Below are 16,829 nucleotides of genomic sequence, written 5' to 3' on the forward strand. Positions count from 1 at the left end.
TGTTATAATAACCTCCACTCTTCTGGGAAGGCTTTCCGCTAGATTTTGGCGTGTGACTGTTAGGGATGTGCCCATTCAGCCTCAAGAGTATTAGTGATGTCTAGTGAGGAGACTTAGCACACAGTCATATATATATATATATTCTTTCAAATTCATCCCAAAGGTGTTCAGTGAGGTTGAGGTCTGAGCTCTGTAGAGACCACTCAAATTCTTGAGCTGGCTTTGTGCACAGGGGCAACAGGTTTGGGCCTCTTAGTTCCAGTGAAGGGAAATTGTAATGTTACAGCATAAAGACATTCTATACAATTGTGTGAATCCAACGTTGTGGCAACAGTTTGGGGAAGAACCACATATGGATGTGATGTTCAGGTGTCCACAAACTTTTGGCCATATAGTGTACTTTTTTAAACTTGTATCAGAACCGTTTCTGAATAACTCTCTAATAAGGATAGAGTGAGAATTAATTTGGACCTATATTTCGGCAGGTTATGGTGTCGCGACATAGGCTTAGAAGTGAAGTCTAAATAATAATAATAATAATAATAATAATAATAATAATTTTAAAAACTGATGCATTTCATTTATGTGTTTAATATGTCAAAGAAACAGATATGTATCCTCCCCAGTCTTTGGGCTTATATACTGTGTAGGCTGTAAGTGGACACATAAGTAGCAAAACAACTCGGTCTACTAGTTCACTGTCTGCAGTGACCACCTGAATGCAGCTGGAGAAAGATTTATTGCATTCTTCCTTTCTTACTTTCTTTCATGCTTTATTGCTTTCTTTCTTGTTTGCATGCATGCTTGCTTTCTTGCTTCCATGCTTGCATGCATGCATTCTTGCCTTCTTTCTTGTTTTCTTGCTTATTCATCTTATACCAAAGCAATTTGCCAACAATTCCAATTTTTTCAAATTTGTTAATGAACGTGATGTCATGCTTTTATCAGTTTATCGTATAACCATATAAATATTTACATTTTATAATGTTGTGAAACGTCTCTGAGACAAATTAGTTCCTGTCACACTGTAGCAACTAAAACAGTCATTCTCTCAGCAGTCTTTTTCCCCTCTCGAAAGTTAATAATACAAATTATATTTGCATTACAACATATTACATTTTCCATTACATAGTATAGATTACATTTTATCTCACGCTACCATTAATAATACAAATTATATTTGTATTACAATATACTATATTTTACATTATGTAGTATATATTACATTATCTCATGTTACCATTAATAGTACAAATTATATTTGTATTACAATATACTATATTTTACATTACATAGTATATAATACATTTTATCTCATGTTACCATACTATGCATGAGCATCTGTATTATTATACATATGCCATAAATTTTTGCTTAGGCTACACTGTGATTTTAAATAAAAATGCATTCCAAACCCTAAAGTATATTTCTGGATATACAGTCTGAAGTTATGTATTTGATAAATACACATTACATACGGTGTGCAATACACAAGTGCTTTTTTTCCTGAGTGCCTTGTCTGTATTAATGTGGGACAACCATTGTAAGTCAGAATATGAGTCAGAAAAGTCTTCATTATAAGTCTTCATTATTTCTGACAAACTTAGCTTGCAGAATCGGTCAGCAAGTGGGTTTTAATGCTTCACTTCAATGGTGGGAACTTGCAGACTACCTTTGCACTGTTCGGAGCAAGACAGGCCTGATACTAAAAAAAAATATACACAACGAAGAATCGCTTGAACATATGCATACTGGCCAGAGAAGCTATTTCTGAATTCAACAGGCCCACCACATGCTCAAAAACATCAAAGCCACTGATGTTGTCAAAAGCAGAAGTGAGAAGTTTCAGGAAAACAAAAAAAGTGCATTTTCCAAAGGTTCCCTCACTGAGTGTGAGGCCTGGCCTAACTGTAATTTCTTTGTGTAGTGCCAAACAACTGGTTATAACGTGTCAATGCAGAAGTCTAATCTGTCAGTGGGCCATTATGGAACAATTACAGTTCATATAGTATATGACCTATTGGCTTTTATGGGCCCAGTTGCATTTTGCTGACTTTCAGGGTTGATGTGCTTTACACCTTCTAGGGCATGCAAAAAACTTTTAGTGAATCAACCTTTGTGCGATGCTGTTTTGTTTTCTCTTCCAGCCACATAGATTTTTTTCCCCCATGAAGCCCTTTACAGGTAAGGATTCTCTAGTGTTGACTCTCTACTGGACTGAAGGGAATCCAGATGTGTGCAGCGCGGGCCTGTTGCTCTGGGACTTTTAGCAGGAGGTTGCTTTGTCTTGCATCAGATGACATGTAACCCCATTTCCCCAGAGAGAGCCCTCATCACTGTGTGTATGTAAGAGAGAAAGAGGAGAGCTCAATGTGCAATATCCTTGTCACCTTTTCACTGAAAGAGGGAAGTCTTTTTTTTTTTTTTTTTTTTTTGCTATATTGTCTATATTGTCGTCTGTTTCATTTATATTTATATTACAGTTTCTCCTCATCTATTTTAGTTGAGTATAAAGAATCAGGACAAATTAATTCAACAACCACCGATCATTTTTACTGAGGGTGTGAGCTAATGTCCCACTGACATTTCCATCTTCCCACAATCTTTCTATAACATGGTTTTCTAAGCCCTATTTTCAGTTCCTTTTGTGTTGAAGAATTTTTGTCTACAGTATCCTTTCAAGAGATGGAATCCATGTGTGACTGGATCGAAACCTGGATACTCAGTTGTCCTCTTGTTTGCTTGATCTTCTCATTTTCAGTTCTAACCCTACTAATGACTTTTTTTCCTTCTTGATCTGATATGACATATATTATTTTCCCAGATGCAGTTTTTTAAAAATCAGCTTGTGCAACAGGAGCTTGTTTTTGAAAGTGTGTGCAAAGATACAGTGTAATAAAAAAAATTCCTAAATAAAAACTAATAAATAATAATAAGCAACAGGTGATGCTTCCTCTTTCTTCTCTAACACTAATTTATGTGTAAGAATGATTTAGGAAAAGAAAGTCTGGACCTTATACAACTTTGTCAACCAGTAACAGCTTCTGCATGTCTTCTCAGACAAAAGAGTGCATCAGAGTGAAATGAAGTGGTGCATGAGTGAAGTCACTTTCAACCAATGGTGTGGTCAGTGGGCGGAGCTATGCTAATTACTTTTAAAGCAGATGCTAGTGTATGAACAGCTGGAGGATGAAGTGTACAGTAGTAAAGCACAGAGCTGAAGACACAGAGCTGCTGATTGTCCTCTACTGTTCAACATATCAGCATCAGGTGAGATTTAAATCTTAATTAAAGTTTTGTTTTTTAAAAGACTTTACTGATTATATGTTTGTAAAGTAGCATAGGCAGCACATGACCTTTGCTTGTGACTTTATATCTCAGTCTCACTATGGAAACTGTTTATTCAAAATTGAATTATGCTACTTATAAGAAGCATGCATAACCAAAGCCCTAGCCAAACTACATTTAATACTCAGAGTTCTGTCCAAATGAATGGAGCTCAGCTTTTGTAATGTCTTAGTCTTGACATGCTTTAGTTACTTATTTTAGAGCCATGGTTTTGAAAGGAATGTTGCCACCTTCCAGACTGGAAAACATATTGATGCGGAGTTTCTTTTTTTTTTTGATGCAAAGTTTCTGTCCACCAGTTAGAGACTGGTTTTCTGGCTGTTAATGGTAATGAACATAGTATTGACAAAGTAGTTGAAATAAGCCACCAAGTATAAATATATTTGCTGGTAAAACTGTGAAATTCAGGTGATAAAAATATTCAGTATAGAAGGCCAAGGATGTGAAAATATATGTATATATTTATGGTCATATGTAATAGTAGGAAAAGAGCATGTGACAAATAAAGTAATATTCATGTTAAGATTTTTTTTTTTTTTAAGATTTTCCCTTTGACTCAGTTTTATTCATAAAGGCTTTATTGTGCATCATAAGGCTTTGTAAAGTGCTGATGACAATTAATGCAAAATGTCTCTTTATACACATCGTCTTATCATGTAAAGTGGTGTCAATTGTATAAATGACTGCAGACCACAGCCACTTGTGCAAATTGTCTTAGTTTGGTCTGTATTGTATTACTAAATATCATGAATACCAGGGCACTTTTTATTAGCTGATGATTTTTTTCCATTGAGTGAAGTTCTCCACAACATCGTATCATTAATCTATCTGAAGAAGATCTCAAAGAGAGTTGGGGGAATCACAGTGATCCCCATATTAAAGCATATTATTCAGTAACTACTTTGAGCTAAATTAAACTAATACAAAAGGTACACTATATGGCCAAAAGTATGTGGACACCTGACCATCACACCCATACATGCCCATTCCAAAACCATGGGGATTAACAGAGAGTTGGTCCCCCTTTGCTGTTATAACAGCCTCCACTCTTCTGGGAAGGCTTTCCACTAGATTTTGGAACATGGCCATAGTGGCCATGGGGATTTGCCCATTCAGCCACAAGAGCATTAGTGAGGTCAGGCACTGATGTCGGGTGAGGAGGCCTGAGGTGCAGTCAGCATTCCAGTTCATCCCAAAGGTGTTGAGTGGGGTTGAGGTTAGGGCTCGGACCACCCGAGTTGTTCCACTCCAATCATGTTTACATGGCCCTCGCTTTGTGCACAGGAGCATTGTCATGCTGGAACAGGTTTGGACCTCTCAGTTCCAGTGAAGGGAAATCTTAATGCTACAGCATACAAAGACATTCTAAGCATTTGAGTGCTTACCAATTTGTGGCAACAGTTTGGGGAAGACCCACATGGGCGTGATGTTCAGGTGTCCGCATACTTTTGGTCACATAGTGTATATAGTTGCGAGAGTGAGGAATGTCAATCTGGACACACTGACAGCTCCTGGGTGTTTAAGGGGATGATGTGTAGAAATAAGAATTATACCAGCTGCACCAAGGACATATAAATCATTAAAGAAACATGTACCAGTCAAAATAAAGACACCTTAGGAAACAGGTAAGGCCCTATTCTTTTTTTTTTTCCTATCACATCAAGCATTTATGTATGTTTGCCAAAAAACATTATGGTTTATTGCTCCATGGTTCCCATAAACATTTTGAGGTATTTATCTCATTCTCCTCTCTGTCTCAGTCATATCTGTGCACCAGCATTTTGGAAGTATGTATTTCATATGCAAATGGGAGTCTAGGTTGCTATTTCTGGCCAAGTTTAGTTTCTCATTTCAACTGTGTCTCTGAGGAGCTGAACATTTGATACCTGATTAGCTGTCTGACTGATGATTTCAAATGACAGACTAAAATGATCTATAATTAATATTTTCTATGCTAGAAAAGCAACAATTTTATACAACATTAACCAAATTGATCCACGGATATCCAGTTATTAATTCTGACATCATGCCTTTCAGGCCATTTCGAGCTATACACAAGAACATACTAAAACATTAACTAATATTATCCAGGACAAAACCTTCCACTCTGTAGACCATTATAGTATTATAATTTATTACTGATTAGTTGCTATAACCTAGCCAGTAATTTTACTGTTTATGTAAATTGCTTTCTCCACTAGTTTAGCCTATGGGCTGCAGGAGCTGCAGGAGAGGCCATGAGGAAACTGTTTTTGTTTTTTTTTTTGTTGGTTCTAAGGCAGTGTTATTCCTATGACAGTCCTAGTAATTAGTCTCCTCTGGTCCCTCTGGGAGAGACACGCTGTGGTGCTGAAGCTCCTCTATGTTTGCGTGTCTTCTTTTCCACTGTCTGACCTTTGGGAAGTCTTCAGAGGAAGCAGTGCCGCTAAAAGGCTACGAAGCGGAGGCAAACAAAAAGGTGCAAGGGTTGAATAACTGGATGATAAAGCCTCAAATATAGTGTTAGAGATGCAGGAATTTTTGTTCAGACTTCTGCATTGGTGCTTACACTGCTTTCATTAAAGTGAGTCTTTCAAAGCCATTCTAGAAGTTGTACAAAACTTACGCAAGTTCTGTTTCATCGACATTTCATTTTAATTCAAATTGAAGCTTTGCCTGTTGGTGTACACTTAGAAAAAAATGTTATTAAAGGGTTCTTGGGATATTTAAGGGTTCTTAATTTCCTAAAGGGGTTTGACTCCTGTACAGCTCTATATAGAACCGTTAAGTTCTTGCTGAGGAACAAGCAAAAGAACCTAAGTAAGTGTACCTGTAGTGTTACAAAATACTAATATCAACACGCTACATTGTCATGTTGTAGCATTAGAGAAAAAAAAATTATGAAATTTTCAGTCAGCCAAACTAACATTTTTGCATTTTTTTTTACATTTAAATTTTTTTGCATTTATTTCCTCAAATTCAAAATGTAATTAATTGGTACAATGTTTGAAAAGAAAAGCCATCTCCATTCACAATTTAACTTTGGTAAGACAGCTATATATTAGGATTTCAAAATATGTTACATGATTTTAAGCCTGGCTCAAAGTCTGAATATTGAGCTGCACTTGCACTGATGTATAGCCCTGATTATGAATGTACCCTTTTACTGATGCATTAGCAAATATGAGGAACTAGGATTTAAAGCGACAGATGTGGAGGTTTGTGATAGAGATCTCTTGTCAGAAAGACCACTTCCCTGCATTTCTATTCATATCTGTATGCACTAACTGTCCAGTGTGAGCACGCAGTCACCTGTGAAATGAATAGGCGTGAACATTTAGGCTCTACACAGCATAGGCCAGCATCTGCTTTATAAGGTAAGAATGGCGCAAGATATGGATTCCTCTGGATTCCTCGAGCTCCTGGGTGCCAGGAGTGGGCGAGAGGGAAGCGGGCATTGCTGGGTCATGGGAACCGCAGCACTGTATCCGCTCACCATTGAGTTAGAAGTACTAAAAATAAGCGAGGTCAAACATGTTTAATATGAGAGGCCGGAGGGAAGCAGTGGTGGATGTCTCAGAGATTTTTTTGCATTAGCAGATAGATTCCTTCAGCTACATAACAGCCTCTGTGCAGAGAGAAACAAATCAACTAATAATACAACCATTTTAAAAATGGGACCAGCATGGATTGGGACCAACAAGGGCACTCTCACTATATATATATAGTGGGTGTTCACATAATTAATAATTTAATTATATGAGGTTTCTGCTTGGAACCCTTTCTGATAGAAACACTCAGTTGAATGGTCCTACAGTACATAGAACTTTTAAATGTCCTAAGGATCTAAGCTGAAGAATCCAGGTTTTAGATTTTAGTGTGAGGCAAGTTTAGAGATATTTAGTTAGGAAATATTAGGTCAACCATGAACCACAATTATGAATGTACTATTTTCAAAAAAAAAAAAAAACATCTTTGGATGGTTAATGGTATTAGCTTTCTAAATGTGTTGAACCTGGTACTCTTCCTCCCTCTGACAGAGAAACCATCAGCTGTAGGTTCTACATAAAAAATTTACATGCATACACCCTTAAGGGATCTACATATACTGTACGGATCACTGTTTCTTTGTACAAATATATGGAAAATAATTACAAATAAACTAGATTATTGCACTATTACAGTGTTCTTAACTAGGCCTCAAACATTCATTCAGTTATTCAGTCTTCTTCAGTAACCATTTTATCTTGGTCAGGGTTGTGGTGGATCCGGAGCCTTTGCCGGGAACACGGGGGATAAAGCTGGAGGGGATGTCGGTACCCACACTTTCACACACTCATTCAATCCTTTGTGTAGCCAGGCTACCTACATGCATGTTTTTGGGAGGTGGGAGGAAACTGAAGAACCCACACAAACATGCCGTATTCTACACACATAGTAACCTGAGCTCAGGATTGAACTGGGGAATCTAGAGCTGTGAGGCGGCAACAATACCTGCTGCACCACCATTCCCCCTCTATAGTATCAAGAACTGAGTTTCACCACCCAACTCTAATCTGTCACTTACTACACTGTTAGAGAAAAAATGTTAAATATAGGAAGGATTCTATGGTTGTTCCTCTGAGAGATGTTTTATGCAGAACCCTACAATTGAGGGTTCCCTATCAGAGTGGGTTCCAAATAGAACTTGTTTAGGAAGCTAAGAACACTTAGAAGAAGTCTGTGTAGATTAACTGTATATACAATGTCCTCATGATGCAATTTCCCAGACACCTTTCTCTCTCGGTTCGCTCTCTCTCTCTCTCTCTCTTTCTCTCTCTCTCTCTCTCTCTCTCTCTCTCTCTCTCTGTGTCTTTTGCTGTCTTCAGTCCCTCAGTGCACAAACTTACACTTTTACCCTACCCCTTCGGATCCACTGTTTGTGTACAGTTTGCTCATGGGAGAACAGGGGGCGGACAGGAACTAAACCCGCACTGAGACGTGCTGTTATTTTAACGGTGGCTGCAGCCCTGCCTGCTGAACTCCTTTAAATGGAGATGGCATATATTTAACCCATGCCCAGTGGAAATGCGGACACTCACACTGGGATAGCTCAGACTTTGGGGGCGTTAGTCTGCACTAACTTTAGCCCCCTTTCTCTCGGGGGTGTACATAAACACCTGCCTATCCTGGGAGGGGGCAGTGAGACTACTTGCATCATGACCAAACACCATGTCCCATCCGATTTGTTATGAAATGTACAAACAATACTCTGTGCCTGATAAGACATATGGGACTGAGTAATCAAGATATATGGGACCTAATAATATTGCATTTTTCATGTTTGTTAAATAATTTCTGTTGTTATATTCAAATAAAAGATTACTGGAAATGTTGCTCAGATTTTCCGAAAGCATCATAAGAGAGATGGAATACGATGCTTGCGTTATCATTTAATAATGATCTAATAATAATTTTGGGAAATTTTGCCCAACTTAATACCTTATTGGGTTTACCAGAGCATCAAACAGGACACAGAAAAAATCTGAGTTAAGATTTGATATTTTTACAGAACCGTTCTCTGGAAAAGAACATCATGGGGAGAAAGAAAATACAGATCTCACGGATTCTTGACCAACGAAACCGCCAGGTATGCTTGTGTTACTGATTATCACGGTTGATGGCCCTTGTGCTATCAATTTTTTCCACTGAGAACATACATACATAAAAGATGACATATAGTCCAAGGCAAAAGTTTACAAACCCATGGTATACATATTTATTCTGCTATTAATATTTTGAACATGCATATTTTGAATTTATGATAACTGAAGAAAATGTCTTGCTGGTATAAATTACATTTCTTTGTCTTTAATTTGTTCTAAGGGTATACAAACATTTGCATTAAACTGAAGAGTCTCTTAAGTGTAGTCTAGTTTCTATCATGGCATGGAATCAAATCTAGTTTAAGATTTTGTGCTGTAATCTTCAGGGAAATTCAGATTCACTACATTGCTCACTTAAAGTTGAAAGTTGTGCCCTGAGAGCTGGTAGAGATTCTCCTTAGCAGCAGTGTGAAGTCTGCCAGCTCTCAGTAAAACCGAAAAGCCCTGTGACCCCCTTGTCTGTGGTTTCTCTAGGTGACGTTCACCAAGCGTAAGTTTGGCCTAATGAAAAAGGCCTACGAGCTGAGTGTGCTGTGTGACTGTGAAATTGCTCTCATCATCTTCAATAGCACCAATCGTCTCTTCCAGTACGCCAGCACTGACATGGACAAAGTGCTCCTCAAATACACTGAGTACAGCGAGCCTCACGAGAGCCGCACCAACACTGACATTCTGGAGGTACACACAGCCTGCCCTCAACTTTTCCCTTTATAAATACATCCATACATATGTTGAGTACAATATACGCAATAATATCCTTAGCTGAAAGCCAACAGAATAAAATGTTCTTGTATAGTCCATAAGTATTATCATGCTGTATATAAAAGTTAATGTGTGGATTTATAACAATGATAATAATCTTCATTAATATAGCATTTTTGAGTTCAAAATCTCACTTGTGCCTTACATACAAAAGATTAGATAGTTAAACAAGGTCTTTACGAAAATTAAGGAATACAACACAATAAGGTGTGCTGTTATAGGAAAATAGTCAACCCCAAAGTTGATAATTTTCCTATAAAAGCACATCCCAGAGTGTTTTATTCCACTTCTTCAGCAGTTTGGCAGCGCTAACAATAACTAAAGTTTATTAAACAATGGTATGTCATACTTTTTATGTTTATAGTTACATTTAATGTTGTGGAGCGTCTCTGAAACGAGTTAGTTCCTGTTATCACTTGTGATATATCTGGTATAAATAGTTGTTCTCTGACCAGACTCTTTTTTTTTCTCTGTCAAAGACAATTTCACAATGTCCACAATCATACGTTTTTTAATCCTTTTATGTGCAGTGTCAGTCAATAAAAGGACCTGTTGTTACTATAAACATAATACTGTATTAGAATGAGTGTTAATATAAACCTTGAAGCCAGAACTACTATCAGAACTGCTGTTATAGAAACAAATCAGAGATTCGAGAGTTCAACCCCACTGTGGTATGACGCATCAAAGAACTAAATTCAATATAGAATTCAATCTAATCTCTAATGAAATTATTATTATTATTATTTAATATTTCTATTTAAAATAAGTTTCAAGACTAGATTCCAAGAGTATACCAAGTTAAACAAATATGTTTTTAATCTGGATTTACTGTATCTAACTTATAATTGTATTGTATTATAACGCATCCAGTCAATTGGATGCACTACTACAAGACATGTCACATGGTCTGGAAGACTGAAACCCTTCACAGATATACAGTACACATGAGCTTACACTCGTGGCAGCTATATGTCTGTTACGGCAATTCAAGAGTGTACGTGAATGAGTTCATTAAGTGTTATTGGAGAAATTAAAATCACAATACTACATTGAGGTAAACATTGTATGTGTAATCTGTAATTGAAACAATTTTTTTCTATGTTTTGCCCTGTCTTCCGGTCACTGATGGCTGAAGACCTTACGTAGGAAAGGGCTGGGCCTGGAGGGAGCTGAGCTTGATCATGAGGACAGCATGCAGACAGGCCAGGAGAAATATCTGCTGAATGAGGGCATGGATCTCTCCATCTCCAGGCAACGTTACTATGTCAGTATGATCAAAACATTTTTAAATTCCAAAACTTCTTTTTAGACACAGATTTGCTGTGTTAACCAACAATTAGTTAAATAGAATTGTCTATGTCCATATAATCCACAACTACACTGTGTTTTATTCCATAATGCATTCCATGCACTGACATATATTTCAGAATATACTGGCTATATTTTGGCCATTTTTAGAGCCTTGTTGCTTATAAAACACCTCATTCATAAGTCTCAGTGCATCTCTGTATGAATTGCCATAAAGCATTAAAGCACATATTATTAGTGTTTTGCCAAATTTGCTCTCTCTGGATGGAGGTCTTCAAAGACCAACAATCATCCAGCTTAAGATATTATTATAGTTTAAGTGAGTGTTAGACACTCTGTTCTTCCTTCACAGGCTCCCTCTATCCTTCCTTCAGAGGCTCAGATGCTAATGGGTGTTGGCTGTGAGAATGGTTACCCATCGAACGCGAATCTGGGAGCAAACAGACCTTCATCCTTCAAACCTCTGAGCTCTAGGCCTGGATCTGCCGGTCCTCCCGGAGCCAACACACACTCCGCACTCATGGGCGCACACACAGGTGAAGAGAGAATGTTTATTAAATACCTACCTCTCACAAGTGCAATTTCATTTCCAAAATGGCAAGATTCAACACTAGAAATCAACCGATAACTATTTCAGATAATCAGCAAGGGTCTCTGACAAGGGGTGCAGGGAAAACATAATACACCCCCACTGATGACTCTATGCATCGTCCCTCTCATATTTTCATAACTGGTATAATATCAGCCCTTACATAATTTGTCTCTATATTCACCTGATACTTATAACTGTCTGTGGAACTAATATGAATGCTGACACGCTTGCATAAACACTATGTATGCATTAATGAGGTATTAGGGCTTATAACCCCCATGATTTTTGCACTTTGCACACAGGAAGTACAGCTATGAAACAGCACCTCTTCACACTCATGCACACACTCTCACGAAATCACATGTGAAACAGTAGTTGAAGGCAGAGGCTGTGGTTTTTATGCAGAAATTTGCACCTGCTGGACATCTTGAAGCAGCCTCCACATAAACCCCTCCACTGCTATTAGTAGTAAAGTACACGCATCCACAGAGCAAACCACGTGGTCAGAGTCCACCTCTCAGTGTTTGCTGAGGTGCTATGTTTGGAAGGTGGCTAACGTGGCCTTCAGTTTAACCTGTGAGATATTAAACTGGTACACCGAGCTCTAGACATGAGTTTACATTTTTAAACTTTTTTTTCTTGACTCTGTAGTGCAGGTTGAATGTTTCTAGGGTGCATTTGACACTTCTTGCTGGTACCACCATATATACAGATGTGACTGAACGAAAAAGGTCAGCTGTTACAATGACTTCTCCTTTCGGCAAGAGAGAGTGTGAGAGGTTGAGATGGTGGGTGGATAGGGGTGAAAAAGAAGTTCACCCACATCTTGTTTTCACTTCCCATATGTCTGCGCGTGGGTGAAGGCTTCGGCTACTCAGTGTTTTCCCATGGCAACCTGAGCAGAGCACTGGATATGAAGACTCCGCCTCCACTGAGTTTGACCAATGATGGACGGCGTGGGGAGGTCCAAGCGGGAGTGGGTGTAGCCCGCGGCAATCTGACCAACGCGGTAAGAGATTGTGCTAAAGAAATCACACATATAAAACATTTAGAATCTTTAGGTTTTTTTTCTCTGTGATCTTTTGGGTTGCTGTCATGTAGCCATTTGTTAAAATTTATACCACAGTGCATTCGAATACGTTATTGTTTCTATAGTAACAGCTTATTCACATAGTGGGCACTCCACATAATCTAGGCCTAATAATAAACAGTTTTGTAATTTAACAAAGGCATATCATCTTTTATATGGTGAAGTTTTCTGCAAGGAGATCTCTATTAACATTTATGGAAGGAGTTTGAGAGTCTTAAAATGGTAGGCCACATGTGACTCTTCAGGACAGAGGAGTTTATGCTTTCTGGTTTCACTGTAACAAGCTTATTAACTTCAAGAAACTTGGAATAAAAAGAAGCTGGAGAGGAAATGACTGTTTATAGATCCTATAACATAGGTGTTAAAGGAAGTAATTTGTCTTATGGATGTTCCACATCATTACTGGAACTATAAACAGTTAAAATTATGATGCATCATTCTTTAATAAAAGATTGTACTAGCTGAGAAGTTGCTGTTGTATAAGAGGAATAAAACAATTCAGGGCATGCTGCTATTGGAAATTAATCAACTTCAGGGAAGTAACTTTGATCACACGCTCAGTCGTTTAGTCTTCTTTACATAATCGCATAATAAATATTTTTGTATAAATGTACTATATGTGTATAAATCTATAAATGTAAAACATGCTTGGTTTCTTCCCTTTGTGCTTTAGTTTGTCATAGAGCTGAAAGTAATGGAAGCGTCCATCTGATAGTTACATCTGATAAACTGTCTAAATTTGTGATGTGTCCTTTGCCCTTTTAGCCAGTTCATTTGAGTAAATGAGAGCCGACTAGCATATGTGAGCTTTTTTTTTTTTTTTTTTTTTTTTTTTTTTTTTTTTTTTTTTTAAAAGATGTAGGCAGTGGTGTTACCCTTGCAGAGTATTTTAATCAAAACACTTCTACTGAGACCTCTTTCTAACATCTGGAGAGGTGTGTGTTTGACTCTGTCAAGTGAATTATTTATAGTTATTTTGTTCATTGTATGATAGAGTAAAATTTCATTAAACAGCCATAAATAGGTCTAAATATTGCAAACTGTCCGGTTTAGAAAAGAAAAACAGCAATAAGCTGACAGAGTCGACTCTTTGCGGTGAGCTGAACCAAATGATTTGACTTGCTAAAAAGAGCTGAGATTGTACAGGACTGTACACATGTAATACTGAGTGCTACTGAGGCAAGCTCTGCTTTCTGAATCTAGTGTGTAATAATTTAGACATGCAGTCTGTATGATGCTAAACTGCTTCCCTTACTTGTTAGCTACATTAGCCTTGTAGCTCCAGTGCAAAACTAAAGTAGCTCTGTACCCTAAACATCAGCTTCTAGGACATTAGCAGGCACTAAAGGATTGATACTCAAGATAAGCCTTATTAGTGTTACTAAACACCCTTGACATATCATTACTCAGCTCTAAAGTACTCTAAATGTGTTTGCTTTCTTTGTGTATCAGAGAGCGCTGTATCAGAGCATGCACTCTGGAGGCCACATGATGGCCATGGGGAAACCCTGGAATTATGGGACTTCAGGTAAACATAATTCTTTTATTGGATGGCTAAGAAAATGTCAAAAATCATTTGAAATATGACATCCATTACACACCGGCATCTACACAATTTTATAATGAAATATAGGGCACAACGTTACATGACTGTAGACCGGATATGACTCTTATATCTATTTTCATATAAGTTTTGAAAAGCACTGTACATATGTTTTGCAAAAATTAACATAAATATACTGAAATTCAATATCCAGCTGTTTTATAACTGCATTGACCAAGGCTATATTATTTTCTTTTATCATGAAATTCTGTTATACTTTGCATAATAATAGTAGTTATAATAATTTTCTTCTTTATTGCTCATTTTGTACCATTTATATGGAATTACAGTAAACACCCAGTTCTCTTCAAATCAATGTTCATACCTTCTAAACTCTGCGGCTCTTAGCAGTGATGGTATACTGTCTCTCTCTAAAGAGTTTTGCCACCCAGGATACGCAGTGGGGTTTCAGCGCAGCTCTGCAAACACCTGGCAGCCTCTCACACAGCAGGAGCCGCAGCCATCTGTGATCCACACAGGGTGAGAGAATGAGATTTTCACTAGAGTGCCGAGCAGAAAATACGCTGAATGTTTGAGTTAAATCTGGATATACATCTATGATCAGTGGTTATGTTCTATTTGTGTCTCTATGTACAGGATGTCCACAGGTGGAGGCTGTTCTTACTCTTCCCAAGGCTCCTCCCCCTCTTCTCCACCTCTCTCCTCCCTCAACCTGAACATCAAATCAGAGCGTGCCTCTCCTGAACACACGCTCTCCCCGGCCACACCTTCTTCCCATCATTCACCAGTGGGTGGTCCTGACGGGATGAGCCGGCCACCTCCCGGGCCGTACGTGGACACGGACAGGGAGGAGAGTGAGCCCAGTTTGAAGCACATGGAGGTCGGTGATGGCTGGCAGAGATAACGGCAAACACACAGCACTGTGTAAACAGCTGGTCTTTTATTATTTGGAATGTCAAACTGTGCAAAACCAGCTATGATGAGAAAAATACATGTATAGTACATTGTTAACGTAACAGTGTTTCCAGTTTCCATTCGGAAAGGCAACTTGAACCTGATTGTTCCAAACATGTTGTCTTTTGATATGAAAAATTGATCAAGACCAGGTATGGACCAATCTGTTCACTGGTTTATAAGAAATTACTGTAAAGTGGTGAGAGTTGCTTCATAACAGAGCCCTAAAATATTACAGCATTACATTAAATGTTCTCAGTAGCCATTGTGTTGTTTTTTTTTTTGTTTTTTTTCCATCCATTTCTGATTGAGGCTTTGAATAATTTGGAAAGGACGTCCCAGACTTTCTAAAGCCACTCTCGCCTGATATACCAAAAACTGTCAGGGACGCCTGTAAACATTTTTTTAATCAATCTGTACTGCAGCTTATGTACTGCAGCATGTTATATAACATTTAGTTGGTTTTTGGTTGAGTTTATGTTTCTTTTATTGGATGGCCAAGAAAATGTTAAAAATCATTTGAAATATGACATCCATTACACACCGGGATCTACACAACATTATGATAAAATACAGGGCACAACGTTACATGACTGTAGTCCAGAAATGTCTCTTAAATCTATTTTCATATAAGTTTTTAAAAAGCACTGTACATATGTTTTGCAAAAATTGACATAAATGTACCGAAATTCAATATCCAGCTGTTTTATAACTGCATTGACCAAGGCTATTTTATTTTCTTTTATCATGAAATTCTGTTTCTACTGTTTTGAGAAGTTATACTTTGCATAATAATAGTAGTTATAATATTTTTTTTCCCTTATTGCTCATCTTGTACCATTTATATGGATTTACAGTATATATGGAGCTGTTTCTGTCTATGAAAGCTTAAGGACCAGAATTTTCTTCCACTGTTCAGGCTGTTCACTGTATTTTCCACAAGAGGGAAGCACATATCAGTCACCGAGCATGTGGCTCAGCTTTTAACTCACGTCCTAGTGTGGACTGTTTCCACCTTCTTTAAAAAAAAAAAAAAATTAAAACTTTGTTTCTATGTTTGGTGTGTTACTAATTTCAGTATTTACATGAGTGTGGGAAGCACTGTGTTTTCATGAACATTAATAATGTTGTGAAATTCTGGATCCATTCATTTGATTCTGATCACTATAACAACTAACATTTATAACACACCTGGTTTAAAGCATCCAAAGATGAAATGTTACACAATTTCCACAAGTCTGATTCTTCAGTTTTGCACTGGAGGCTAATGTAGTGAACATGAGGAACCTTTTTAGGATCATGTAAACCTTTTTTTTTTCAAAATTGAATCTAGAAAACATACATTTTAGCGTTCAGAAATGTTCTCTATCTCAAGCAACAACCTTGCATTTTTGCAGGTTTTTAGCACAGAATTAGCAAATACACAAAATGTGGTTGCGTAGCATTGAAGCTAATGAATAAGGACATTAAGGACCATTTTTTTACTTTACTAATTTAGTTTCACTCTATAATTTCTTTAAGTGTTGCTATCACAGAAAATAAAGGGATAAAATGAAAGAATTTACTTTTCTTCTTCCCATGATC

The 16,829-nt window shown here is 37.6% G+C and overlaps 1 protein-coding gene across 1 annotated transcript; it reads left to right on the top strand.

The window, feature by feature from the left end:
- Positions 1-28: 28 nt before the first annotated feature.
- Positions 29-16,254, top strand: mef2b (myocyte enhancer factor 2b). The gene is made up of 9 exons (XM_026912605.3): positions 29-3,270; positions 8,879-8,956; positions 9,447-9,650; positions 10,873-11,001; positions 11,398-11,581; positions 12,501-12,646; positions 14,180-14,255; positions 14,708-14,810; positions 14,928-16,254. The coding sequence occupies exons 1-9, from the start codon at positions 3,175-3,177 to the stop codon at positions 15,193-15,195; spliced, it is 1,284 nt and encodes a 427-aa protein (XP_026768406.3). The 5' UTR covers positions 29-3,174; the 3' UTR covers positions 15,196-16,254.
- Positions 16,255-16,829: the final 575 nt, after the last annotated feature.

Source organism: Pangasianodon hypophthalmus, chromosome 11 (assembly GCF_027358585.1).
Source record: "Pangasianodon hypophthalmus isolate fPanHyp1 chromosome 11, fPanHyp1.pri, whole genome shotgun sequence".
In the NCBI taxonomy this organism is placed as follows: Eukaryota; Metazoa; Chordata; class Actinopteri; order Siluriformes; family Pangasiidae; genus Pangasianodon; species Pangasianodon hypophthalmus.

What these genes read in the sequence shown, in the direction of transcription:
- mef2b (XM_026912605.3), top strand. Translation starts at nt 3,175, where the DNA reads ATGAACAGCTGGAGGATGAAGTGTACAGTAGTAAAGCACAGAGCTGAA. An exon ending in CCAACACTGACATTCTGGAG is followed by an intron (nt 9,651 to 10,872) that starts GTACACACAGCC and finishes TGATGGCTGAAG; the next exon opens with ACCTTACGTAGGAAAGGGCT. An exon ending in CTGGAATTATGGGACTTCAG is followed by an intron (nt 14,256 to 14,707) that starts GTAAACATAATT and finishes CTCTCTCTAAAG; the next exon opens with AGTTTTGCCACCCAGGATAC.